The sequence below is a fragment of the Micropterus dolomieu genome, linkage group LG10 (genome assembly GCF_021292245.1).
Source record: "Micropterus dolomieu isolate WLL.071019.BEF.003 ecotype Adirondacks linkage group LG10, ASM2129224v1, whole genome shotgun sequence".
NCBI lineage: Eukaryota > Metazoa > Chordata > Actinopteri > Centrarchiformes > Centrarchidae > Micropterus > Micropterus dolomieu.
Genome location: NC_060159.1, coordinates 13551843 through 13579256, shown reverse-complemented (window position 1 = coordinate 13579256; position 27414 = coordinate 13551843). Strand labels below are relative to the sequence as shown.

General features: G+C 39.0%; 1 protein-coding gene across 8 annotated transcripts in view; it reads left to right on the top strand.

Annotated features, from left to right (window-relative positions):
* si:dkey-71h2.2 (low density lipoprotein receptor adapter protein 1) overlaps nt 1-27414 on the top strand; it is a 112725-nt gene that overhangs the window by 36077 nt on the left and 49234 nt on the right. For 3 of the 8 annotated variants that reach the window (XM_046060915.1, XM_046060920.1, XM_046060921.1), the window contains exons 4-8: nt 6324-6438; nt 6864-6936; nt 8535-8621; nt 12177-12304; nt 13463-13497. In XM_046060915.1, coding sequence (XP_045916871.1) covers nt 6324-6438; nt 6864-6936; nt 8535-8621; nt 12177-12304; nt 13463-13497 — 438 coding nt within the window. Of the gene's footprint in view, nt 1-6323; nt 6439-6863; nt 6937-8534; nt 8622-12176; nt 12305-13462; nt 13498-16294; nt 16697-19030; nt 19057-19576; nt 21462-22513; nt 23230-26609; nt 26650-27414 lie in introns of those variants that run through there. The other 5 variants (XM_046060918.1, XM_046060919.1, XM_046060916.1 and 2 more) reach the window with 5 other exon arrangements.

Below are 27414 nucleotides of genomic sequence, written 5' to 3'. Positions count from 1 at the left end.
GTTTCATTCTCCCAAATCATTGAAGTGTGTGTGTGTGTGTGTGTGGATTGTGATATGTTTGGCTGGCTGCCCCTTCACTGGATAGCAGCCTGTAATGTAGACTGGGCCTCGTGTCATTGAGGATTACAGTCTAAATATCAAATGGCCGGACTGTGTTTACAGAACAGGCCATGATAAAAGCAGGGGCTGTGTGTGTGTGTGTGTGTGTGTGTGTGTGTGTGTGTGTGTGTGTGTGTGTGTGTGTGGAGATACACTACATGTGGTTGGTGTGTGTGCGCATGGGTCCGCATCCCCTTCTGATCCACCTTATCAGCGGTAACAGACTACAGGCCAGGGGAATCAGCCTCGTCTTTGATCTCTTTCTCTTCTCTCCTTATCTTTTCCCCTCCTCTCCTTCCCCCTTTCATTTTCACTGTCTAGAAATATGTCTTTCTTTTCTGCTCATATTAATATAAACAGAGCTCTGAACACAGGAATATCCACAACTAATTGCCTACTTTGAAACTCAAGCCGCCAGTCTTTGCCAGTACTCCCCAATGATGATACAGGAGAGATTGAAGGGCCTCCTGAAGAGCTTTGAGTTGACTGAGGATGGATTTATCCCCTTCATGAGACCGCACCCCCACCTCCACCACCTCACAGCCCCTTTTCCCTCATGCCCCTCCTTTCTTGTGTCTTATTTTAGTTGCACATAATCCATTTATTGGCCAGGAAAGCAAGCGAAGGGTGAAAGAAAGTGTAGATGCAAGACAATGTACCAAATCAGACTAGAATTTATTGTGCATAACAAGCAAGGGAGAGAAGAGTCAGTTAAACAAGGGGTGTGTGTGTGTGTGTGTGTGTGTGTGTGTGTGTGCGCGCAGATGTCCACACATTGATGGACATATGAGCATGTGAGTGTATATATGTAAATGTGTGTAGAGTTATTTGTGTGTTCACACTTAGTGGAAGTCGGGCTGTTTCCCTCAGGGGATGCTTAGTGGGGGATAGGAAATGGATAGGAAGGCATTGTGCATCGTGTTGGAAATGGAAGCCATGACTCTCCCACCCCATCCACCCACACCTTCCCACGCACATACACACACCCGCCCACACACAAACAATGCAATATCATCCTGTATCAGTGGCACTTGAGTTTTCACAGTATCACAACCTGATATTGAATTCAGCAGCCTTGACAACCACTCCGTTCCTGACAGCACACTTTACAGTGCATCTCATTTGCAGCATCAGACACTCAAGTTATGTTGTTATGAGCCTGATCTTCCAACATGAGCAAGTCTCCCTTGTAGTGCTATGGGTCTACCTGCTGGCAGGGGTTAGGCCAAGGACTACACCACAGGAGGTTAGATGATATTGTACAACAACAGTAAAGCTTCATTATTATGACAATATCAAAGAGCAGAGTGTTTGTTTGATGCAGTATCAAAATATTTCAATATTTTACAGATTGCTATCGAAGCTTAAATATATACACAGAAGAATGTTGACGTGTGGAGCCATTTGCCCTTCATTTTACTGGAGCAGTCAATAAAGACAAATTTTAGGTAACTGTACAATCGGATGGTCAGAGTCCCGCATGATATCTACTCTCATGTAATGATATAGAGTTTTTGACACCAGAGCCAGCCGTAAATTATCTTAGCTTAGCATAAAGACTGAAAGCAGGGGGAAACTGCAAGCCTGGCTGTAAAAAAATAAACAAAATGCAGAAACACAAATAACCCACAACGTGTCGTTGTTACACTTTCGTTTTTGTACAAATTAAACAGAATATAATGTTAATTTGTGAGCTTTATCTGTGCTGGTAGAGATTCTTTAGAGCAAGTCGGGTTAGCTGTTTCCCTTTGATGCCATACTTTATGCTAATCTAAGTTAACTGTCTCCTGCCAGCTCCATACTTGATGCACAGACATGAAACACTAATGGAATAAGCAGCATAGTTCCTAAAATGCCAAATTTTTCTATAAAATGGAATATGTTACAGCAGAAAAAAAAAGTACTAATATAAATGTTAAACAAATCTTTACATTTCATAGGTGTGTGAAAACCAAACAAATTGTGTATTTCCTGTAATTACATTTGTTCATACATATCTCCGAACATGTGTTGTACACAGTAGCTTGTTTGGTTTTCAGTATCAAAAATATAAAGGCAGTGAAACGTGAACCTCCCAATAAGCACAGCATCGTGAGGTGTCGAGCTGCCATCCAGACTGGTGTTACTGATTCATATTCTGACCAGAGCTCTCAGAACAACCAGCATATCGATCAGCAAAGCATGCGGGTCAGAAAAGAGGAGCTGGAACTATTGTGTGCACCACTGACACTCCACCTGGTAATGATGCACATTGTAATAAGATTAGAGATCCCTAACAGCGCGATATACACGACATGCCAGTGTTTTAACATTCCTGAAAATATCTTGCCATTTGATCTTGCCGTTTGTTTGAGAATGATGAAAAATGTTTTGATGAGCGCTGTATTTCATTATTAATGTCTGGTAAAAGCTTTAAAATTAGTCCATGGTTGTGTTAAACAACGTACCTGCTTTACTAGAGAATTTGAGGCTTTGATGTATGAAATTCTATTCAGGGTTTGTACTGTAAATATTTAAATATTTCCATTGATATTCCCTCTCTTCCTCACAAACACCGGTGCTCTACACAGTGAGGAGATCAAAGACTTGCTGTCTACAGAGCCCCTTTGGAGATATGATGCAGACTGACAGCTCAGCTTCTGTTGTTCAAGCTTAGTGAAAAACCTCTGCGATGGTTTCTATTATTTATTTATTTCTGTTGTTGTTTCAAGCTGAAGGCTTATTTTGTGAATATGATCCATTGTGTGGTACATTGGTGGCAGTAGTTAAAACATTTTTTTTTTTTACCACTTGTCTTATTATGAGTGAAATCTGCATCTACATGGATTTGTTTTTAACTCTGTTAACGCACATGTTCATCACACTCCAAGTTACTGTGTCAAAGAGGAAGCTTGTATGTCTTTGGCAAAAAAAGGTGAAATTTTAAATGTGTATTCACTCCAATGAGAGGTCTTTGTTCAGAAACACATTATTGTTACGTGGATGCCATTTTATAATGAAACCACTGTTTGATACATTCATGTTTGTTAAACTCTTGCTGTTGATAAACGGACACGGGATGCACATAGGCTAGTCAGACAGCCACTGCATGTGCACTGACCTATTTGCTTATTTTGCTTATGCTTAAAGCTGAATGTTCTGGGAAATCTGGCTACATATTATTTACATATTGACAATGAACAGCGTTTGTTATTGAAATGCATTAAAACTCTGTCTCAGAACTTGTAACTACCCCTCTCTACTGCAATTTTTGATAAGAGAGAGGAGCCTGCTGAGTTCCAGGCATTGGCTGTTTACAGATTTTGTTTTGGGGTTGGGCGATGTCTACAAAATTTCCATCGAATGATGCCTGCAATGAAACATCGGGATGGACATAGGGTACGCGGGCAAAAGGGGGGCAGATGACATTTTATGTGCATGTGTTCTCGCACAGACTTCCCTCGGTAAAAAAAACAAAACAAAAGGTAGAGTAATAAGTTAAGTTACAAGTCGCAGTGGATTTTTTATGGACCAGGTAAAGCAGCAGTGAACACACAGGGTGCAGCTGTTGGTTTCAGTTCATGCGGCTCACCTGCTGCCATGATAATGGGTCGCGGGTGGAAATATACGGGAAAAAAGACAAGTGCTCAGTCTTTTAGGCGACTTTATAAAACATACTGCTGATGGAGAAAATGGAGCAGACGGGGGCGAGAGAGGCAGAGAGAGGCGGGCCAAGCCGGGGTGTTTACCTGAGGTGTAGGTGTGTGTGAGCGTGTCAGAGTGTGGGGAGAAGAGAATTTCGAGGCAGGTGCAAAGCATACTTGAAAACAATGATAAGAATGTTCATAGTCATAAAAACCTGATTTCAAAGGGTGGTATAATGTGAAAATATGAGATGATTTTTTGCTGGGGGGCGGGGGTTTTACAATCATATGCCGGCTCAACGTCTTGATGTCTGTCAGCCATTGCCGATGGACAATGACATTGTCTGTCGGCCCAAACCTATTTTGTATCTACCTTTATTTAAACTTTGTATAGCATGTTTATGGAGACCTTTAATAAGAACTGTGACAAGTTATAAAAATAACCAAAATCAAATCAGCTTTTGAATAACTTTTTTGCAGAAGAACTTTTTCACAATGTGTTTTAAATTTTTTTTATTTTTTTTTCTGTTTTTTACGGTCTTTTTTGCTTTAAAGCATTGATTCCCTAAATGACAAGAACACAACTACTTTAACTTCACTACAGTTACTGATTTAATTGCTATTGGTAGTACTGCCGCTGTAATACTGCTGCCAATGCAACAATATGAATTATTCGGATCTACTGTATTATACTTTATTATTATTAATAATTTATACAGTGATTCTAGAAAAACAAATTGAAATTCAGAGTGCACACACGCAGCAGGATGCAAGTCTGTCCACAGAAATAAGTGAAATTTAGGTTGCGCAAAATATAGTAAAGGAAGAAAGTAGATAATGTCTCAATAAGATGATAATTAAGTTTATATTGAGCAGTTGGTTACATCACAGTTGTTTTCCAAACTTAAATAGGTCAGTGCTTTTAACTTTTTCTCCACTCATTTTTTTTTCTGCAATTAAGGCCCAAATATAAGTTAGAACACGGGGGAAAGGGGGTAAATACAGAGCTGGGTGTCCTGGGCATTGCAATGTGGGTCATGCAGTAGTGGTGCAAGCCAGCAAACAATCTGAGAGAGAAATCTGAAGGCTGGTGATTTCGTCCTTGTTGTTTGATCGAATATATATGACTTGCCCCTTTTGAATCAGCTGCAGACCGCTTTTCCTTACAGTGGACAAGTTACTGTTATGACAGCAGATTACATGGAGGTCCACGCAACATTGAGAGTAATCCTATGGTGTCTGACATGTGTGCAGAGATCTTGAGTATCTAAGTCTAATTCAGATAGGATGATTGTTCTGTTTAGAGAAAAATAACTTCGGCCAAGACAAATTTCTATACCGGGCATAATGAGAGTAAAAGCACCCAGTCTTGTCCTTGTGTGGCTTATTATAAAGGTTGTATGTTTAATACAAGTGACAAAGGTCGAGTGCATCACTCACTGGCTCATTTACACATCTATTTAAAGCAACAAACATGACGCGCTCTGCTGGTTCAGGTAACAACATCAGATGGACATACAGGGTGACTCGAAATCGATACCCCTCGCCCCAAAAGCCTGCACAAAATCCGACAGAACAAATCCATCTGTTTTGTGTCTGTCGCTTCAGCGAATATATATGAGTTGTTGTGGGGGAGCAAAATGACTTGGTGGATTTTTAAATAACCATTGAAAATAACCAGCCATGGGTGTCACTGGATTTGCAGAGAGTTGGATTTCTAGAAAACCAGATATTATATGAGAGATTCAGTGTGACTATTGGGAATGAGGTCTCTTGTGCAATATAGTCATGACGGAGATCAATTTGTAATCCAAGACTTTCTGTTTCATACTGATGGTAAAAATTCAGATATTTCAACAGAAGAAGCAATATATTATATAATCATCAGGGAGGTTTCAGAAATGAACAGTTCTCGAATGAGACAAAACTCTGAGGAATAGCACACAAGTTACCCCACTACATTCAGTTCAACAAAAATTTCATTGTACCTCCATTATCAAAACACTTCACTGAAAATTTCAGGCTCAGATGACCCTTTAAGCCTGGCATTTAAAAACCTCAAATCCACAAAGTAATATTATATCAGCATTTGAACTGATTTTTGCATAATGTTGTGAAAATATGAAGGACTGAAGTGCTCGGTCACAGCTTCGAGCATCTCTCATGGATGTCACTGCTGCACGTTTGTCTCCTGCTCCACCATTCCCAGCTGTGGGACTTAATCAGCATAATATTCATAACCACCTCTCTTATCCTGTTATGATTGGTTTGCTTATGCATATGCAGTAGGTTGAGCACAAATGCAAAGTTATGGCCTAAATTGACATGTATGCAGCGTAGCTTACTTTGATGTATGAGGTTTGATTAAGAGTGCAAGCTAGCAGCTAATGTACTGTAACTGTGTTCTTTGTTCTGCATGTGAGTCCTGTGATAAAAAAGGATGTTTGCCATAATACATTCATGTCACAAATTAGTTCCTGTCTGGTGCAATTGTGCTTTCATCATCATAAATGCACTTATGTCAGGTGGATTGATAGTGTTGGTAAATATTGCCCCCCCCCCCCCCCCCCCCCCCCCCCCCCCCCCCCCTCTCTCTTACAGAATCTCGTACTGCACCGCTGACAAAACTCAGGATAAGGTCTTTGCATATGTCTCTCAGAGTCAGTTCAGTGAGACCCTGGAGTGCCATGCATTTCTCTGCCAAAAGAAGAAGATTGTAAGTGTGCAATTTTGTTGCATTTACCTGCGTGTATATCTGTATTTATCCTCATATATGGAATACATGCTCTATGACATTAGCAGGCCATAAGGTCAGTTTGTTTGGGGTACTGAGTGCATGTGATGAACTGTAGCATAAGTGTAGTTGGTGTGGGGCTCCATCTTGTGGCAGACTACAGCCCACTAATCTGTATCGTATACTGTTAATCTTACCAGTGTTGAGAAATTGTAATATTATAAATAGAAATAATTTAGTTCATAGAAAAAAACTCTTCAACTGTTAAACTTATAAATCTAATTATCACTGTAGATGGGTAAATAATCAGACTAAAAATGTTAAAGCAAAACATTTTCTTGACCACCAAATTAAATCACAGCTATTCATGTTTCATTACTGAGTCATTCTTCCCCTTTTCTTTCCAGGCTCAGGCTGTGACATTAACAGTAGCCCAGGCATTTAAAGTAGCCCTCGATCTTTGGGAGATTGCTCAGGAAGGTGAGTTTACTGAACTTAACGAAGGTGACCTGACACAGTTCAGTGAAGTACAAGTAAGGAAAGGCTGTGATCCATCCAATCTGCGGCCAGTCTAACTGGGAATTCCTCTGGTTTTTAAGTCAAGTTGGGAAGATAGTTATTGAATTTTGAATATATTTCAACAACCAAAGGAACTGAAAGAAAATTATTCATATTCTCAGCCACCATCCGGCCCTCTGCAATCTCCACTACACTATATGAATGACACACTACTGTACTTCCTGCATGAAAAATTACCACTGAACATGAATGGCAAAGGTTTAAACACTAACAAATTCAAACATAGATATTTGAATATAGTTTCCTTCAGGTTTAGTTTTGAGAACTATAAAAGAGGTGTTTGCTTCTGACCCCCAAACTTGAGACCTCTATTAAAATGAATGAATTATCTGGATGTTTCTTTTGTGGCTGTACACAACCACAGTTTGTCCAGTTAGAACAATTAAGATGATGTTGGTAATCTATCCAATCCAATGACACTCTCACACTTTGTTTTTGCAACTTGTTTATTGTTGAAATGAATGTGTGTGTATAAAGAGAATAAACAAATATGTAAACAAATGTGAAATTTTAGACATCTGAAAATAGTAATGAATAAAAACAATATGATATGAGATAAACAAGTATGAATAATGACATATGATGACGAAAATGAATAAAGATGAATAACTTCTGAGGGAGCTTCAATAATGGGACTGAAATGGCTCAGCTGCATACTCTTACTAATGACACACGGACTAGGTAATTGCGCAATGGTCCCTTTCTGACCCGTCAGCGCTCACAGTACTAATTAATGGGAGGGAAAGTCTGACATAAACTATATATTGATTATAAAAATGAAAACAAACACAGCAATATATAGGATATGAAGTGAGACAGGTGATAAAACACACGATAAAATGAACAAACAAAATAATGTACTCGCTTCTCATGGACGCACACGGAATATGAAAAAAAACACAGTTCAGAATATGAAATGAAGTATTAAGTCCAGCAAAACTCCTCTGAACTAGGGACGAAAAGATGAGACAGCAGTGTCCCCCTGAACGGCCGCAACTGAAAGAGGGGAGACTGAAAACTGTCTTTTCAATTGACCCTTTGCTAAGCCACACCCCGAATACACAGCTGGCCAATCACAGCGCAGTATAGGACTCTCTCTAACTGAAGTCCGACACTTTCATGGATGCGCTCCATTGACTCTAATGTAAAAATCTTTTATTGGCTGTATTTTTCTAAGATATGGTCAAATGCTGTTTCTGGGGCACTTGTAATAGTTACAGTCACTACCCAGAGAGGTTGATGGAAGAAGGCAGTGTTTACTTTAGGGTAAGTAAGAGTGTAGTAATAGACAGTGGCAGCGGCGACAGTTTGTAACTAAGGTGGGCGGGGCTTAGCGAAGGGTTAATTGAGGCACTTAATTGCTGAAATGTCATTGTTCCAAGGTGACATGAGGGCCGCATGCACAGCGCCACAGCTTGCACATGCATGTTAGATGGTGCAGTCTATGGGGAGTGGGTGACCTTCTGAACAAGAATTGTTTTGTTTTTTTCTGTCCACAGACAAAAGCAAGAAGGCCAGGACCTGCTGTTCTTGTGCAGCAAGCAACGGGCCAACAGAGACAACAGACACTCAGTGTGTTCCAGCAGGTGAGTTTGTTTGATTTTGTACTCATCCATAGTGTGTATATGTACATAAAATTAAGTGCAACGCCAGTGACGAGACATGACACATGTCTGAAGGCCTCTACCATCATCCCCATTCCCAAAAAAACTGAACAGCCTGAACGATTACAGACCCATCGCTCTGACGTCTGTAATTATGAAGTGCCTGGAGCGATCAGTCTCCCAGCACATCAGAGACTGTCTCCCTCCCTCATTCGACCCCACCAGTTTGCCTACAGGGCAAACCGGTCCACGGAGGATGCCATCGCCCTCACACTCCACACAGCGCTTAGCCATCTGGAAAACAAGAAGAGCTATGTGAGGATGCTCTTCGTGGACTACAGCTCAGCGTTTAATACAATCATTCCGGACATTCTTTACAGTAAACTGACACAGCTACAGATCCCTCTCCCCACCTGTATCTGGATTAAAAACTTTCTCTCAAGCCGCCCACAATCTGTGAGACTAGGCCCCCACCACTCCTCCATACTCAGTACTGGTTCCCCTCAAGGCTGCTTTCTGAGTCCTCTGCTGTACGCTCTGTATACCTATGACTGTTCTCCAACCCACCCAACAAACCACATTATAAAATATGCGGATGACACCACAGTAGTTGGATGTATCCACAAAGGGGACGAGACAGCGTACACGGCAGAAGTGAAGGATCTGTCGCACTGGTGCTCAGACAATAACCTGACCCTGAATATCCCTAAAACAAAAGAGCTAATTTTGGATTTCAGGAAGCACAGACAGGACTTACACCCCTCTCCTCATAAATGGAGATCGGGTGGAAATGGTCACCACCTTCAGGTTTCTTGGCACTTACATCTCTGCTGACTACTCCTGGACCCATAACATCAGGGCCCTGGTCAAGAAGGCTCAGCAGAACAATCTGGACATGAAGCTGCTGCTGGCTTTCTATCACTCCTCTGTGGTGAGCGTCCTAACACACTGTGTAAGTGTGTGGTACGCAGGCTCCACAGCTGAGGACAGGAAGGCGGTATAGAGGGTTATAAACACTGCCCAAAAGATCATTGGCTGCCCTCTGCCCAGCCTGTAAAACATCTCCATATCCTGTTGCCTCAGGAGAACCAAAGCCATCACAAGAGACCACTCACACCCTGCCTACCCCCTGTTTGATCTGTTGCCCTCGGGGAGACGTTACAGGTCAATCAAATCTCCCACCAGCAGGCTGACGAACAGCTTTTTCCCCTGGGCCATACGAAATGCCAACACCCATGGACACTCACACACATAAGCCTCCAAATCACCCAATAACGCCCGAAACAGCAGACAATCAGCCCACTTCCCCCCTATTTTGCACTCTTGTAATAACTCCAGACACTTTAAGACTTTACCTTTTTATTAGATTTTATGTGTGTATGTAGAAATATACAATACAGGTAAGCATATATACATATTTTATATTTATATACCTTGGTTGTATATATTATTGTGTCTCTATTTTTATGAGAACGTCATTTGTTTTAACCTGTTTTTCTCTTTTTTGTTCTTTCTTTTCTTATTTTTATGGTGCAAGGGTGGCTCCGTGGGAGCACCCTAAATTTCGTTGTACCTTCACAGTGCAGTGACAATAAAGACTATTCTATTCTATGACTTTATTAGTGAAAGACTGCACAATTGAACCGAACATCGCAGAATGTCTTGCTGATAGTTACTACCAGGAAATTTACTTCATCTTTATCATACCCTAAAGTAAACAGTGCCTGTTTTTTCAAAGTATTGTTTATCAATTTAAGAACTAGCAACACACAATTAAATGAACCATATAATTCTTTAGGTGATTTGAGGGAAACATTTGATATTGTGGGAAATATGCTTATCTGCTTTCTTGCAGATGAGATCGAAACCACTGTCCTGTCTGTCTGTGAAATATAAAGCTAGAGCCAGAATGTGATTAGCTTAGCTCAGCATACATATTGGAAAGGGGGGGGAGGGGGCAGCTAGCCTGGCTCTGTTTGAAGTAAACAAAATCCATCTACCTGCAGCTCTGAAGCTGACTAATTAACTAAATCTCAGTTGTTTATTCCCTACAAAAAGAAATTAAGTGTTAAAGCAGTACTTTGGGGCACATAACCTCCCTGTAGACCCACTACGTGTGAATAGTATCAATCTTCTCATCTAATTCTCAACAAATATTTCCCAAATGTCAAACTATTCCCTTAAACCTAATAGATGGGTTTCCTGTTTACAAACAGTCAAAAATGTGCTCACAGCAGTGGTGTAGAACACCCATTGCCATAATAGCACATATATAAACTACTTTTAGATGTGAACACTCACATTTCTAAAACTTTTTTTTTTACCACACATCACACTCTGATAGACATGTGTCCTACAGCTAGCTAACATGTCACATATAATGTTACCAGTGAAAAACAGCAGCAAGTAGCTGTGATAACGCTAACGCAGACTACACAAATTTAGGTCTATAGCTAAAAAGAAATTACCTGCCTGTGTTCCAAAACCACATCATTGGGCAGCTCGGGTTAAAAACACAGACACCCATACCCACACAAGTCACATTAATATAAAAATAAAAAAGTTAGGTTAGCATAAAAAAAGGTATGTTAGCATTACATAGCTTCTGACAAATGTTGGCACAATTCATTTAGCAGCTATAAAGTGTGAGCTAGTGAGAGCTGTCTGCCCTTAAAGCAGGTGTTTGTTAGCAGGTCCTGTGGAAAACTATCAACCATCTTGCAGTACTTTGTACCATATAAAATCTAAGGCTCTAACAACTAATGAGTCCCCCCCTCCAATGATCTGATTAGTGCTGTAAAAATGGCCACTGTAATGTGCTGCAGTCACTGAAATGAGACAGTGATTAGATGCATGTTTAAAGTACTTGCATCCTCACAAGGCCAAATTCCTTCAGACATATACCCAACAGTTTACAGTGAACACGAGTAAGTAAATGCTCCTGTAGTCAGTTGCATAATGACTTGAAAATTCCTTTTCCAGTCTTAGCATGCACGTGACAGTGAGACTAAGTTTGATGCTGACGTAATTTAACTTACGTCAATCACCCCTCAAATACATGGAGGACAAATCACTTAATTATACGCCACTCATTAGTCATTCAGGGGAGCAGTAGATTTTAAGTACTTTCCAATGGCCGTGACATTTATAGGTCAAAATGTTTTCCGCTACTCAGGGGGTCAAAGAGTCTGCGAAATGAGACTTAATCATCCATTCAGTTTATTGTTAGTTAAGAGCTGGATTTTCCAGCTTCTTTAAATTAAAATTTGCTCCACTGCCAGTGGTAGTGGCCCAAGGACCGAGAGAAAATATGATGTGAAAGGCTCCAGGACCTTGAGAATAACTGGACAGACTTATAAAAGCGTTAGAGAGATGATTTAAATTCAGCTTGTTGCATAGAAAGCTGCCGGTGCCACAGGCTGTAGCTGATATGTCACAAAAAAGCTGATAAGTCTCTCCTTCTCTCTTCTCTTCTTCTTTTCTTTTTTTCATTCTATTTCCCTGTTAACTTTTCATCCACACTACCATCTCCCTCAGATCCAGAAGTACACAAGCCTGTTGGTATGGAGGAGAAGCTCCGGAGGCCCTTCTTCTCTGCTTCACTCAGCTCGCCCTCACCTCGTAGTAACCCTACTCGAAGGCGACCAATCAAACATGACTCTTGGGTAGGTCACAACATCTACCTCCAAATTGCTGATTGGTCTGATTGGGCCAAAATGATTTATGATTAGGCAACAGACAGGGAATGAGCAATCCAACGTCTTCTCTCCTGACACTGAATTCTGCAACTTGTGGTGCCGATGCAATACTAGTCTTTTTCCCAAATTTTAAATCTGCAAATCGCTCTACTTTTAGAACGCATTAGGAAAAGTAAGGTAACATGACACCATCAGCGTTTTCCTGTCAGCTTAGTAAGGCTAGTATTTGTGCCAATAGCATACAGTGTATTGGACTACCATGTCTCTAGGATTTTTAAAAATGTTTTATCAATCACACCGTATTGCCTTTCTCTTAATATTAAAACATGCAATCTCTGTAATTTACAAGATTATCAAAAATCATCTAAAATACTAAATGGTTTTAAATTATAGATATAATGGAAACCGGAGGATCAAAAAGCTTGGTACAGAATCATTCATAAACAAATGCTGTTTAAATAATAACAGGGCCCTGGTTAAGGGCACAATACGGTTTTAGGCTATAGCCTAATTATAATTTAAACTACAGTAAGCTATATTTTATATACTTTACTGTACTACTGTAGAGTGTATTTAAATTATACACAGTAAAGTAATTAAAGTTGTACATATAAAAAGCATTTGAAACAGCTGTACTGTTGTGAAAGTCAAAAAAAATTATTACTTCTTTAATTTACACCAGTAAATACTTTGCTACAATTGCAGCAGTTACGTGTAGTTTTAAATCATTTTAAATGTTCACGCTGCAGATGCGCTTCAGTCACCATCCTGGTGTTCACTTACAGAGTCTTAACACTAGGTGACAGCATTTTCATTGAAAAATCTTTCCCACATGCTGATCTCACACAAATTCATCTGTGTTCATTGTGACATATTTTCTGTAAAAAAAAAACAAACAATGCAGGAAAGTAGAGCAAAATCTATATGACTTATTTTGATATAACATTTGCATTGTGCAGTATTTGATTCTTCAGCCCATTAATTCATTTGTGGGTCACTTGGATAAAAATAAGTTATGAAGTACAGCTGACTCAGGGATGAGGCAGCTTGAAAGCACAGAGCAGCAGGATTGTCATTAGGAGTCATTTATGTGTGTATTGATTCATATTGTTTGTGTCCCAATAGGACGTGGAGGATGGATTCGATGATGCTTTCTCAAGGTAACCTTTTTATGTGACTGCAAGTCTGCTGAACTCTGGGGATATATATTTTTTTATTTGTAGAAAGAGATGGGATTGTTCATGCTCACTTAAGTGTTCCCCTCCCAGAAAACCAAATATATGAAACCATTTTTATGGTGATTGAACTCTTAACGGTGATAGATCACCTTTTAAATACTGTCGAGCAATTTCAGAGGATGACAGTTGTGCTGAAGGTAAGACCTTCATTTGACACATTGACTGACACAGATTTTTATTGAAATTCACACCCATGGATAGACACAGACAGGGCATGCACTAGTTTTCTTTTCTCAGTTAATTCCATGCAGAAAGATGACATTGCAGCCATGGCAATGACCTAATGTAGGAAGGATGCATGAAAACACAAGGTTATAGCAGCATCTGTTGAGGCGTTACCACCGCTTTTAGAGATTTAGAAAGATATTACAAGATAGATTCATTTGAGTGTTCGGCTGTTAGCAGTAGAAAGAAAAAGTAAAACACTCCATTTGATAAAGCTCCTGATAGTTTTCCCAGCATGCTCAGCGTGTTAGTTGTCCTGGAGGACTTCCTTCTAATTTAACATTATAGGCCGCTGTAGGTACTGTAGGTTCTGTAAAGCTCTGGTGTCTTATTAAACCAGAACCGAATAAAACGAGGCAGTTTTGGAGTCAATCAGCTCTAATTAAAGCAGTTTTTGGATGTGACTTGATCCACTACCTTGTATAACACCAGTATTGAAATACTTAGTAAAATAGCCCAGATTTTGTTCCTAAAACCCAAAAGTGATTATTATCTGGTTAATAGGGGATTTTGGCTGAGAAATGCTTAATTGTGTCTCAAGTCATGGGAAAGATTAAGAATTTTTGTTTGTTTACTATTGGAATTACTTTGCATTTCCCACCCTTTTTTGACAATTACATATATTAAATGAAGAAAAAAAAATGAAGAAACACATAAAAATAATTTAAAAGGAGGAAAAGACCAACTACAACCAAACCAAAAGCACAGCACAGTTTTTATTATATTACATCGTGAAGACAGCCTTCTCTACTGTCACTTAAATTGTGTTATAAATCCTCCTATGGCACTGTGGTACAATAATAATGACAATAAAATCACAAGAAGAAAAATCTAAATTGTTGACTTAAAGAAGGCTCTCACTTTGCACTTGTAACACAATTGGAATGTAAATAAAAATGGATACAAAACAAATAAAGGAAAACAACCAAACAATTAAATGATAATTCCAGAAGAAATTAATATTAATTAGTGTCTTCCCAGCTGCAACAAATATTGTTGTTACCAAACAGAACTATGTACAAAAAATTGAGAGGAATGCAAATATCCTTAAATGATGTAATTGTGCTTCATGTATAGTCTTGTCTTCGGGATCTAATGAACTCAATCCACCTTTGCCGGATATTTGTAGATGTATCTTGGTGTACTGTGAGTGAGTGTGTCAATTTCTCCATTATACATGTTTGATGAACTACCTCCAGTTATAAATGAAGGGTGCCTAAGGATTTAGCCATTTATGACTTATAGCTTTTTTGCATGCAGCAAGCAGAATTGCAATAAGGGCCCTATCTTCAGAGTTTGTCACTTGTGAGGTGTTGCATAGGTATAGGACATCGAATCTAAGAGGGATTGAAGTTCTGAATATCTCGTCTAAAGTTTGGTGTGTGCTATTCCAATGAGTGATAAAAACAGGACAGGACCAGAATAATGATGATTTTCAGTATATGTCTGGCTCCAACAGCCAGAATTAGTTGTTGTGTGTCGCTTCTGCAGAGGAGTAATGAAGAATTGGACAAAACTCTTCCAACAAAATTATCTCCAAATAAGGGAACCTTTAGTCTTCCACTGTATTTGACAAACCTTATAGCACTCTATTACTTTCCCTAACTCATTTCTCTTCAATACACCACCTCTAATTTTCTATTTTAAAAACCGTTTGACCTATCAGATATTATTTTAGTATTATATTCAGAAATAGAAGTAGATAAAAATATTTTAATTCTGTCCTGCCAAAGAATGTCTTTTGGGATTGTTCTAAAATAGTGTGGCATTCAGTGGGATATGTAGAGATATTGCGGTCCTAAATTATATTCCCATACAGTCTCTCTTTAGTGCCCCCCTAATGAGTACAGTAGGATGGAATACCTTTCCTTTCCAGTATAATGAAGCTTTTGTCCCTTAAATGAAGGGAAAATTAACAAAACCACATCATCTTAAGAGTGGTATTCTCTGTAAATTGCACAATTTTTGAGTCTTGTGCCATATCTTAAGGAACAAATTAATAAATGTGTTTGTTCTATTCAAGATATGTTTGACTCATATTTTATCTGAAGCTATGTGTTGAAGTGGGACCCCATCTAGCTCTTTCTCCTTCCAACTTGCCAAATAAGCAGGGTCGCACCAGTGTATGAGAGGCCTTAACTGGGCTGCATAAGGATACTCTAGTAAGCATAGGACCCGTGGGGCTGTCACTTCCATGGGTGGTGTGTGGAAGAGAAACAGTAGTTGTGGAAGAGAGTTTTCATTTTGACTGATTGAACACTTGAGCTTAAATTTCTAATTTCACCTTGGAGTTCAAAGGACCAAAGTTGATGTTGGAAAAGTAGGTCTTTAGGCCCAAAATATTGTTATGAATCTGCGTTCCAATTCCTTAGTAAGTTCATAATTAAAAGCTAGTATTATGCAAGTTTATGGCCATACATGGAGTCATACTCCTGTTTTAGATATATTATAATATCATCTGCAAATAACTGCAACATTTGTTCCCTGCCAACAGGTAAAATCCCTTTTAAATTCTGATTCTGACAAATCCATTGACCCAAGGGTTCAAAAAATATGAGGAACAAATGAGAAGAGATTTATTGCATGCCAGGTGTAGGGTTAATGGAGCAGTGAAGTCCTCATTTACTTTAACCCTCTAAGACTTTTTATAAAAATTCAGCTAACAGCATCAGATGCCAGTTGGGCCTCTACAGGTATCTATCTTACTTTCTGTAACATGTCTTATTGTTCCCCTGATGTTCTCCTGTGTTTGTCTCTGCTTAATTAAACCAATCTAGGGAAGGTGGATAAGAAATTTTCAAGCCTAATGTGAACACCCTATAATCTACTTTTAGAACACGTATAGGTCTTAAAATTACCTATACTTAAATGGCAATTTTTGCACTTCTTAGCAATAAGGGAGAAAACTGCTTCCACTTTATGTTCAGTTTCCTTAGTCCTTTTTATTTTGTAGTGAGATTTTCATTTTCATTTTGTTAGATTCAACAAAATAAATATATAAAAATGTTAAAAACTAAGAAATATGAAATCATCTATTATCCATTCCTAAAGGTTGTTTATAGTCGAGTATTGATACTGTTTTGTGTACAATAAATGTCATACCTGTGGTATTACCCTGGTGCTAAAGAAGCTTTTTACTGATAATTTGTTTGATTTTATTATATAACATATACTATATCACGTTATAACAATCTATTTGAATAGGCTATTGTAAGCCTGTAACACTGTGACTATAGAAATCATGTGTATCTAGTGAGCAGTCTGAACTCTTGTGAGGTCACTGTGCCACTCTTGAACCATTGCAGACAATAGAAATGACTATCGCTTCCTCTACTGCCAACATGATCGCCTACCTTTACTGACAGAGCTGTCACAGTGACTGAAGCCCAGAAGGGTACTCCACAGCACATCAGTCACTGAACTAGGATTACAATGCAACACTTTCTATTTTCTTTGAAGTGCGGCGGTCTGTGAAATTGTAATTTAATAGCGTGAGATGCCTGCAGAGAGACAGATGTGAGTCTCACAGGTAACAGACTCATAAAGGTGTGATGAAAATAATAATAAAAGATATATGTAATATAATATCACATACTATAAGCACACTTTTTGCCAAACTCAAAACCCATCAAAGCTCTTTGATAATGTCCCTACATGCACAACAAACTATAACGAATGTAGGCCAAACTGTCCAGTGAGTGTCTGAGCCCTCTGCATGGCTTTTCATTTCTTCACATAACCTGCTGATACATGTGTATGTGTCTGCAGTGCTGTGTCTGCCCTCCCTAAAGAGAGGAGCACAGCAGAGGGATGGTACCCTACACATTAAAGAGATTGCATCTCAGTAAGTTGTGGCTAGAAGATCTGTTTGTTGTGTTGGAGCATGAAAAGCTTGGGTTAAAGCAAATTGGTAAATGAGAGGCAGAGAATTTACACAGCAGTGTCTATGTGGAAGCTAGAAGAGGGAGGCAGGTCATTACTGATGCCGTTCTCAGCAGGGATGAGAAAGTGCTGTCCTCAAGTGTGGACAGTTGTCAAATGGAGGAAGGCGGAACACTTAAAGAAGCGTCTAAATCTGATATCCTTGAGGAAAGGATTTTGTAGTGGGAGTATTAGAGCAGATCTCCTATGCAGAGGTCAGCAAGGAAGTGAGGTGGTGGTGCACAAATGGTGGATACGATCTGTCCTTGACACTGGGAGTGTTTTTAGATCAACAGAGGATGGTCATGCTCTTTGTCTTTAGGCACCATTCTGAATGTTCAGGGATCAAACATTTGACTATGGTGGCCCTGAAAGCTCAACTCCAAATAGACAAAACACAAGCAAGTGAGAAAAACACCTACTTGACCACACATGTGGCATTTAGAAAAGATTACAGTGGAAAAAGGCGCAGACCAGCATTTTCTGTATTTGGTTGTGAAGGGCTGCCATGGTTTGAAAAGGTTTTGGGACCTCTGCAGCAGCCAGTGGTCAAGCATTAGATTTTGGTCCGATCACAAAACAGTATGTCAACATTTTAGATTCTGAAGAAATAACGCTCCCTGGCCACAGCTGTGAACTGTTTGGTCCTCTACTGCTTGGTGCTTTAAGGAGCTTTGTGTAGCTTATAACATAAAATCTGCCGATACTAATTAGTAGTAGATGCACACATTGGGGTAAAAATGTTAGGGGCATTGTTTTTACCTTTCATGTTTGACTGCATCTCCTGTACAGAAAACTACTATGAACAGGCCTTGTGAGCTTATTTTCTGCTAACTTTTAGCCTCTTTAGAGAATGGGTGAATTTACAGATGGCATTGCGGGTCAGTTTGTTGGTCTGTGGGTGGGCGCTTCACTGCAAAACCAATTTATTGCACTTGTGTGTAAGTAGCTATACTGCCTCTAGTGGTCGCTAGCAGTGCTTTATAGCCTTCTAGCTTGAGCTACAAATGGTGCAGCCAAACCAACATCAGTAGAATGGTTTCTAATTAACTATATCAGCACAGGTCAGGGTTTATGGCTCTGTAAAAAATCTAGATGTTAGAGTAGAAGATTCAAGTGGAGGCTTAGTGCTTAAAGCCAGGACAATTTAAGCTCACAACTATTGACATCAACTACAGTTTAAACGTGTTTAATTAAATGGCTTGATTAGTATTTAAGAATACTACAATAATACAATTAAAATGTAAGTATTTAATTGAGTCACATAGTCATAATTTCCTATCTGTCTTCTACTTTACCTGGCATTCAGCAACGTGGATGTAGAGATGGAGACCGGTAAGTGACATGCATGCTATTTACATGTTTCGTTCTGCATGTTGCATGAGGCCTTACATTTAGAGTATCACTCACTCATGTACAGTGCCATTCTATTTTTACACCAAAAACAGACTGTCCAGAAATAAGCAAATCATCTGTGTTTGCAGTGGTTCGCATCCTTGGACCTTAAAATAGAAAAACAAACACAAAAATTTATAGAGTCCTAATGTTGTTCATCTAACCAGCTATTATTATGGCTTGCCTTTAATCAACTGTGCATGACAGACATGATAGTCTGTTTCATTGGAAAGGAGATATGAATCAACTTATGTGTTCACATTGTTGCATAGTACATATTTCCTCCGACTTGTTCACAGTCATTCCAGTCATTCAAATCAACCACCTTTTGTGTGCTTGTGATATCCTTTCTTCAGTTTTTAACCTTTAAATATCCTGTGAACCCTGATGACAAATACTTACTGCCTCTGACCTCTGTAGCAATATTACTTCTCTCTTCCTCTCTTTCTGTCTCTGTCAGACTGGCCGAGTCCCGCTCCGAACCCATCTCTGACGATGCAGCTCTGAGTCCCCAGGAGGTCTCAAATGAGAATCTGTTGTCTATTAGCAACAACGAATTTGAGTAACATACACCGGCAATAGCAGCCCAACTTACAGCCGCAAAGAAATTAGACATAAATCCTACAACGGGTCCCAAGACCAACACAGCATACATCACTGAACAGACAAAACATATCACATTTCCTGGTGCACAACCTGAATCAGAGAGGCTCTATTTGATATCCTGTGGCTGCTTCAGAGAAGCAAGAATTAATATCCTGATATTATAAACTGCTATTTCTATGAATGCCTGCCAGTCACCACACACAGTGCCGTAGTCAAATTCTCAACAAACTGCCGGATGAAAGATGTTGCACATTTCTACTCAAAAGAAGTACTCACGGAAGATCATAGGATGAATACCATGTATGGAGTCTCCTTTTAATCTAAACTTGTAAAAAAAAAAAAAAAAAAACAGACAATACTGTCACATGTGGATTCCACTCTGATGAGGATTTTCTCAGCATCATGAAGTCCAGACATTTGTGTATATACGTTGTCATCACTTTCTTGGTGTTTGCTTGTAACAGCTGCCAGTCTCAGCTGTCAGTGGAAGAAGTCCACCGTTAGAAGTCACAGCAGAAATGGTACAAATCTTCAGTCATGATATTGGATCAATTATACATACATTTTTATTATTTTTTTTATCCACCTGTTATCCATCCATCACTATGACAACCGAGCAATTTTATTTACTGAGGGAGGCTGTCAGATGTTGCTTAAAGCTGTAAAAAGTCAAGAATGAACCTCAAGCTTAGTTTTGCCCTGTAGTGTAGACATTTACATTTGCTCTTTTCATTCAGTCTCATTACTGGGCTTAAAGAAATGCATTTAGTAAACTAGAGATTAGGAGGCAGCACACTTGACAACATCAGCAGCACACTTGACAATTATAGTTTGACATTTAAAGGGGTACTGTAGTGATTTACTGATGCGTTTTCATAAAGTCGGGAGACTCAAAAGAGGCGGATTAAAAAAGAATGATCAAAATTGAAGCCGCAAGATATATCCTCCCCTGTACTCCCTAGTATTGGGAGTACACTAAAACACTGGATCCTACATTTCCCATAATGCAATTTGGTAGTGTTTTTTATTAGATTCTACTTGCCTGGTAAACACCCATGTATTTCAAACTCTGTGCTCCCAGTTTGTAAGGCAGATGTTAAAAATGTTAAGCCTCCAAGTCAAGATAACCCCGATGACATCACTATGACATCATCAGGGTTATTTTTTCTGATTTTGGAGTGCTCCCTCCAGAGCTACAGAAGTTACACAACTGTTTTCCCAGGCTGAGTACTACTAATCATGATGAGCAAACTGACCTTGATGTTTAAAATCAACGGAGTGCCCCTTTAAGTTAAACAAATCTTTATCTGTTTTTTAAAAATCTTGAGTTAATTAAAAACACACTCGACAATCTTAGTATAGCGATAAATTCTGATGATACAGTAATCAAAACTTAACCCACTGATGACTATTGCGCCTGCTTGCTTTGTGTTAACAATGTCAATAGGATGTAAATGTTAATAAAGAGATTGTGTTTGCAACGTAAACAAAACACGACCTTCCTCACTCAACACAACAGCAAACCTTTCTCTCGCAGAAACAGGCTGACATTCCTGTAACAATCAGTTTCAGCACTCTTCCTTAAATGTAAGCAAAATGTAATGTTCGGTCGCCTCCTTCTTCAGTCACCTGCTACTGTACATAAAGATGTTACTGTCAAAGAAAAGCGATGATGTAAGGTTATGAGGACAATTGTATGGCAAGGACAAACTATTATAGTAAAGAAACCTATTTCCATATGCTGTATTTTTTCAATGTCAAAGCTGTGTAATTTATGTATGCATATTGTATCATTATAAATTAAGTAGGATGAATAGAATCAGGGTTTCAAAAATAATTGTCACTCTTGTGAATGTGTAGATGCTTGTTTTGCATTAGGTTAGACAATTTGTACAAATGTGATTGTATGTGGTTTTTATTACTGCAGGAATTGCTTTATTTTTCCAAAAACGCTTAACGGCAATCTGTGCCACAAAACAGCAAACAGTCCTCTGTCTGAAATCTTATTATAGACAAAGTGTCTGCGCAGACTCCGCTAATTATTTTTATCCACCGCTCAGATAATGTTCACTGTGTCAAGACGATATTATATTGGCTGAAGTGGTCCTTCTCTCTGTATTCATGGCATCACGACTGAGAATCATTGTGACGGCGGGAGGTGGAAAGGGGGCTCTGTGTTGTCATGACACCCGCTGCCGAATAATTGGAAGATTTATCAGGTTACGCCATGAAACTTGATTGCATTGTTTCGTACCTATCTGGCTGAAATGGCAGCTCCACTGGGTACTGGTACTAAAGAACACTCTGGTACTGTTTGGATATCATAAATCGCCTCCAGCAAGTCTGCGGATGATTTATTTAGCCATGTTTGCATTTTATTGGCTGAAGTTCAAGGTCAGCAGAGTGCGCCGTCAGAATGCAGTCTTGTCATTTTCCATTACCTGTCTCTTCAACATCTTACAACGTTTTCTCACCTTTTCTGCTCTGTCATTGACTGACCGATTGATTCACGTGTTGATGCTTCAGTATCCGCTGATTCAGTACTATTGAGTGATATCTGGAGATGGGCTGTTGTCCAGGAGTGCTCAGTCTCCGAATTGGTTTTCAATAATGACAAACAACAGATAACAGTTTTAAGGCACGTTTACTCATAAGAATAAACTCTGGAGTTCTGCACAACCTGTAAGAGGTCCTATTAGATATTACACTTGGATATAGTCTTCACCAAGTCTTTGCTCTTTTTGATTGATCCATCCATCCATTCATTGTCAACCGCTTATCCTGCGTACAGGGTCGCAGGGGGCTGGAGCCAATCCCAGCTGACATCAAGCAACAGTGGGGTACACCCTGGACAGGTCGCCAGTCCATCGCAGGGCTTTTTGATTGATTTTTCAAGTAAAAACAAAAGCAGTGTAATATAATTTGATCCCCCCCTTATTTAGATCTGATCCTTATTTAAAATTGATCAATCCCTGTATAAATTACATTATGGCACAGATTGATCTGCTGGACTCTATGGCCTGCTAAGAGTTTTGTTATACACAGCACACAACTGATGTGATCAGATTTCCAGCAAATCTTGGATGGAAAGGATGCAGCCAAGAATTTTACGGGGGGATGGGGGGCAGACCCGCACTTGCCAATTTGAAGCCGGAGCGCACTGAATACAAATCAGCCTGTGACGGTTTGAGGCCAGAAAACATTTGAGGTTTGTAAAAATGAGAAAGCCCTTCAACTGAAAAAGCGGAGAAGTTTCAGATAAGCTATTGTTACCCAAATTAAACACTGACGTTTACAGTATCAGTTTACTTTTCAAAGAAGGTGCTTATTTTCTATCTATCTATGCAATTAGTAGGTTTCCAACAGTGTTGCGATATTATGATAATAGCAATTTGTGTATAAACCACAAGCAGTTGCCCTGTGTAACTGTGTAAAACATTGTACAGAATTTGGGAACTGTAATGGTTTGTAACATATTTATGCATAATTAAAGACTTTGTACAAAAATGTCATTGCACTCAAGTGTAATTTTTATTCTAGAAGATGGAAGCAAATTTGCAGAAGGCTGAGCTTCTTCTGTTATACACAGTTTTATTACAAAGATACAGTTTGGCCTTTAACATTGTCAGATAATATGATTGCAGTGTAGCAAATCAATTTGATTCCAGAATTGCTTTATAAGTTGATCAATAATGACTTTCATCATCTTCAAAAACAAGCAATTAAATGACCACAGACAAGCAGGCATCACACATTTCAGTGTGTGCGGGGTTTTTTTGTTGTTTTTTTTTCATTTACCGGGGTCCTTCCAGAACATTTTGGTTTAAACGTCTAACGTATTCCCAGCTATTCTGACAAAATACTTTTATAATGTTTATAATTTATTAAACTCTAATTCAGGAATTCTTGTTTAACATTAAATTTGGTCCATACTGTTTTTCTTGCAAACATTTTCTAGCTCATTGTGTTTGATCCAAGGTACGGACATTCTCTGTTGTCTGGCTGCATGACTGACACATCAACATCACCCACTGCTCATGACTGATGGAAAACATAAAGAATGCATACATGGTGCATCAGAAATTCCCACATGAACTTGATGTCAGAATTAAAATATTTATACATTGTATGATTGAGTGATATTAAACAATTGTAGCTTGTATGTAGGAGTACAATCCTTAACCAAGGCAGTTCAATTTCTGATGCAATTAATTATTGTGTAGCTGCACCTGTAGCTTGGTAGAACGATTTATCACACTGCCAAACCTGACAAAAAAAAATAGCACATCACATTTTGAAAAAGTGCTTTAGAGAAAAATTATGTTGCACCTGGAACACTTAACAGAAAGGTTGTCAAGGGTTCAGACAAGGGCTCCCCCGCCCCCCATATTACTGGTATAAATAATAATCTGTTATGTGTGTGTGTGTGTGTGTGTGTTTCTGTGAGATGTCTGTGGTCCCTGTAAGTGTTTGTTTAGTCTGATGACTGTTTATAGAGGTATGCAAATATCCTTTTAATTTCTAAGGACATGAATGCCGCATCATGGCAGGATGTCTCCAATCTCATTATGAGACTGTGCAGCACCAACAGTTTGGGGGGGGAAAAAAACAAAACACGTCTGGAAGATCACATTTGGTTTCACTCACAGGGGTCAGACATCAGCCATTCAAGGATATAGAATCCTAGGCTGCAGACTTTAGTGTAAATGTAAATGACTAATGAAATAACTAATTATATAATATGTTGAAGACATTATTCATTTTACCTGTATCAACCCGTCCACTTTTATCAGACTGTGGGGAGGAACATGGTGTGTTGGGAGCCTCAGCAGCACTGACCTGAAAAGCTTGGTTTCTAATCCTGGAGGACTGGACTATCCAGAAAACTCTGGACTCAACTGTGGAGGAACAAAGAGTAGCGGGCCTGAGATCAGCCTGCAGTGAGCACTTAAGCGAATCTGCGGAAAAAAACTGCACTTTGGTGTTTCCAGAGAACTCCCCTGGAGACTGAGAAACTAGAAACCTATTTTTTTTTCATGTGCTGCATTGACAACTGCCTATATACTGTGTAAGTGTGCCGTGGCATTACAGTTTGTTCATAATTGTAGGTTTTAAAATACTATTGATATTGGCTTTGTTTTGATCACTATATTAGACAGATGATATACTGCTGTCAATTATAAGAGCCTGTCTGTCCACTTCAGCTGCTTTCTGCTCTCCTTTGACAAATCTGAGCTCACCGCAAACCGACCACCTGCAAGTCATGTCGTGTCTACAGCAGCCAGTCACATCCCGTTCTTATGGACAAATTGTAGTGTAAATCATAGCTGTAATGAGGAAATGATAAGAATATAAGTACGGATCACAGATAGGGTGACTACACATTTAGTCTGTACGGGCACTGCAGTTAAAAGCAGCACTGTCACTGTGACGTCCTGAGCAGTGACCCAAACCACCTTTTGCCTACATTTAGGTTAGATAAGGTGGAAAAAAGAAAACACTAAAAACAAAAAACATTCTCCTAACGTATTCCCAGCTATTCTGACAAAATACTTTTATGTTTATAATTTATTAAACTCTTAATTCAGGAATTCTTGTTTAACTTTGAGGCAATATGTTCATTACTGATGTCTAATTTGACCGTGGTGTTCTGGGATCTGCGAATGAACAGCTCTTTTAGTATGCATAACTGTGTAATTAATTGCTAATTGGCTATTTAACACAATTTTGAAATGGCTAATTAGCTACTACTAAGGTGTTCCACACTGCCCTAGTGGCTTAATGTTGTGTAGGTAGTGGTTGCACTGTTTGATATTGAGAGTCTATTGAGACTGGCTTGTGGAGGGCAGATATGCTAAGGTTTGAACTCCAGCAACTGGAGAAGTGGCAAATGGAGGGCACTAACCTTCAAGTACTGGGAATATTTCCCTTTTTAGTCAGAGGTATGACTGTGCAGGTTATTTAGTGCACAGCAGTGAACCATATGATGCCTAGTTGCTGCTATTTGTATAATATTTGTGGTGCTATGAAACATTTTTCATGGACAACAGGGAGATGATAAAAGGCTATATTTATAAAAACTGGATTTTGGGGCATGCAGTAGCAGCAGTTTCCAACTTTAACAAACCTTTTTCCTCTTAAAGTTATAGCTTACCAGAGACCACATTAAAAATAAACCGCGATAGGTTGGTTTTTTATGTATTTGTGTATTGTATTTGAATGTCAGGCCTTCTTGTCCATCTATTTCTGCTCAGGTAAAAATAAATTAAGTAAAGATGGAGATCAGATGAGGCTGCTATATTGCTGCACAATATTGCTGCACATGGAAACAAGGGGCCAAGTGCTGCAATAATGAAAGCAGACCCCCAGTGCAAACCCTATTTATTTTTTAGATACAGTCCTGGATCTCTGAATCACATCTAAAATCTAACCACAGCTTATCTCAGCTATAACAACAGCCCATAAATCACCTGAACAACTAATGGAAAGAAGTTTGCAGCACTGAGACAGAGTTAAGAGAAAAAAAGGGTGTACAATATAAATTATTAATCCCTTAGACACTGTAATCACTTTCTATTTTGAGATGAGCTGTATTCTTAGATCCTTCTGTGTAATTACATTTTAGATTAGGAACATCCTGATTTAAAGGTCAGGTGAAATGGCTTATTGAATTTCTTCTTTAAAGTACTGCAACACACCGTCTCCTAACTTCTGCTTCATCTTGGATAAGTGTAGTTGTTGTTGGTGAGAATGCAGATTTCAACATTGCACGACTTCTATTTATAGAGGTTTTATTAGTGAGTATAAATTGGCCAGGATGGAAAATATACATATTTTTAATTATCAGTTTTTCTGTTGTCATTACTTATCTAAATAATATTCCTCAGCCAATTATCCTGTGGACTCGCATAGCTGCACCAGCTGATTCGTGACCCAGTCAACTCAATCAAAAGCTTCTATGAACAGAGCCGGCGGTTATGGAATTCCCCCCCACTGTTTACATAGATAACATGTTGGTTTCTCCCAGTGAACAGGCAGATACAGTAGCTTCATGTGTTTTAAAACGTCTAAATATACTGTATTCTTTGGTAGTGTTACTAGTGTCATCCTGGCTCTCACGGATTTCCATTGAGCACTTTTAGCTGAGATGGACCAGATTTCTTAAACATATATTGTGGTTTTATTGTTTGCGGTTTTAATTTATGATTATTATTATTATCATTAACTGTGTTCTCTTTAAAGTATTTAAAGGGAACATAAATTCTCCCAATCAATCTTTTTTTCATTTAAGAGAGCTGTCCCATGTATGATGGACCAGGTGTCTCATACACAAACAGTCTGAACAAGAAAATGCTAGCGTGTTGCACAAAATACTGCACATGTCAGGATTTCAGGTGTCACTTTTCATGCACTATATGCATTTTGTACTTTAAAATGAAGGGAGTGACTTTACAATAATTAACTACCATATCATTACCTAATAAATTTGTTGCACTTTGAATGTATTACCTGCATTAAAACATTTTTATGATGCAACTTGGCAAACATTTTGTGCATGAATTGCAGTTTTCTTGTGCCGTAAGTCTTAACCAACAGTTAATGCACACATTGCAGATGCGGAAGAGCAGTTTGTGTGTGAACGTGCATTTTGTGCACAGTGGAAGTGATTTGTGCTTTTCAGTGAGAGAAGCT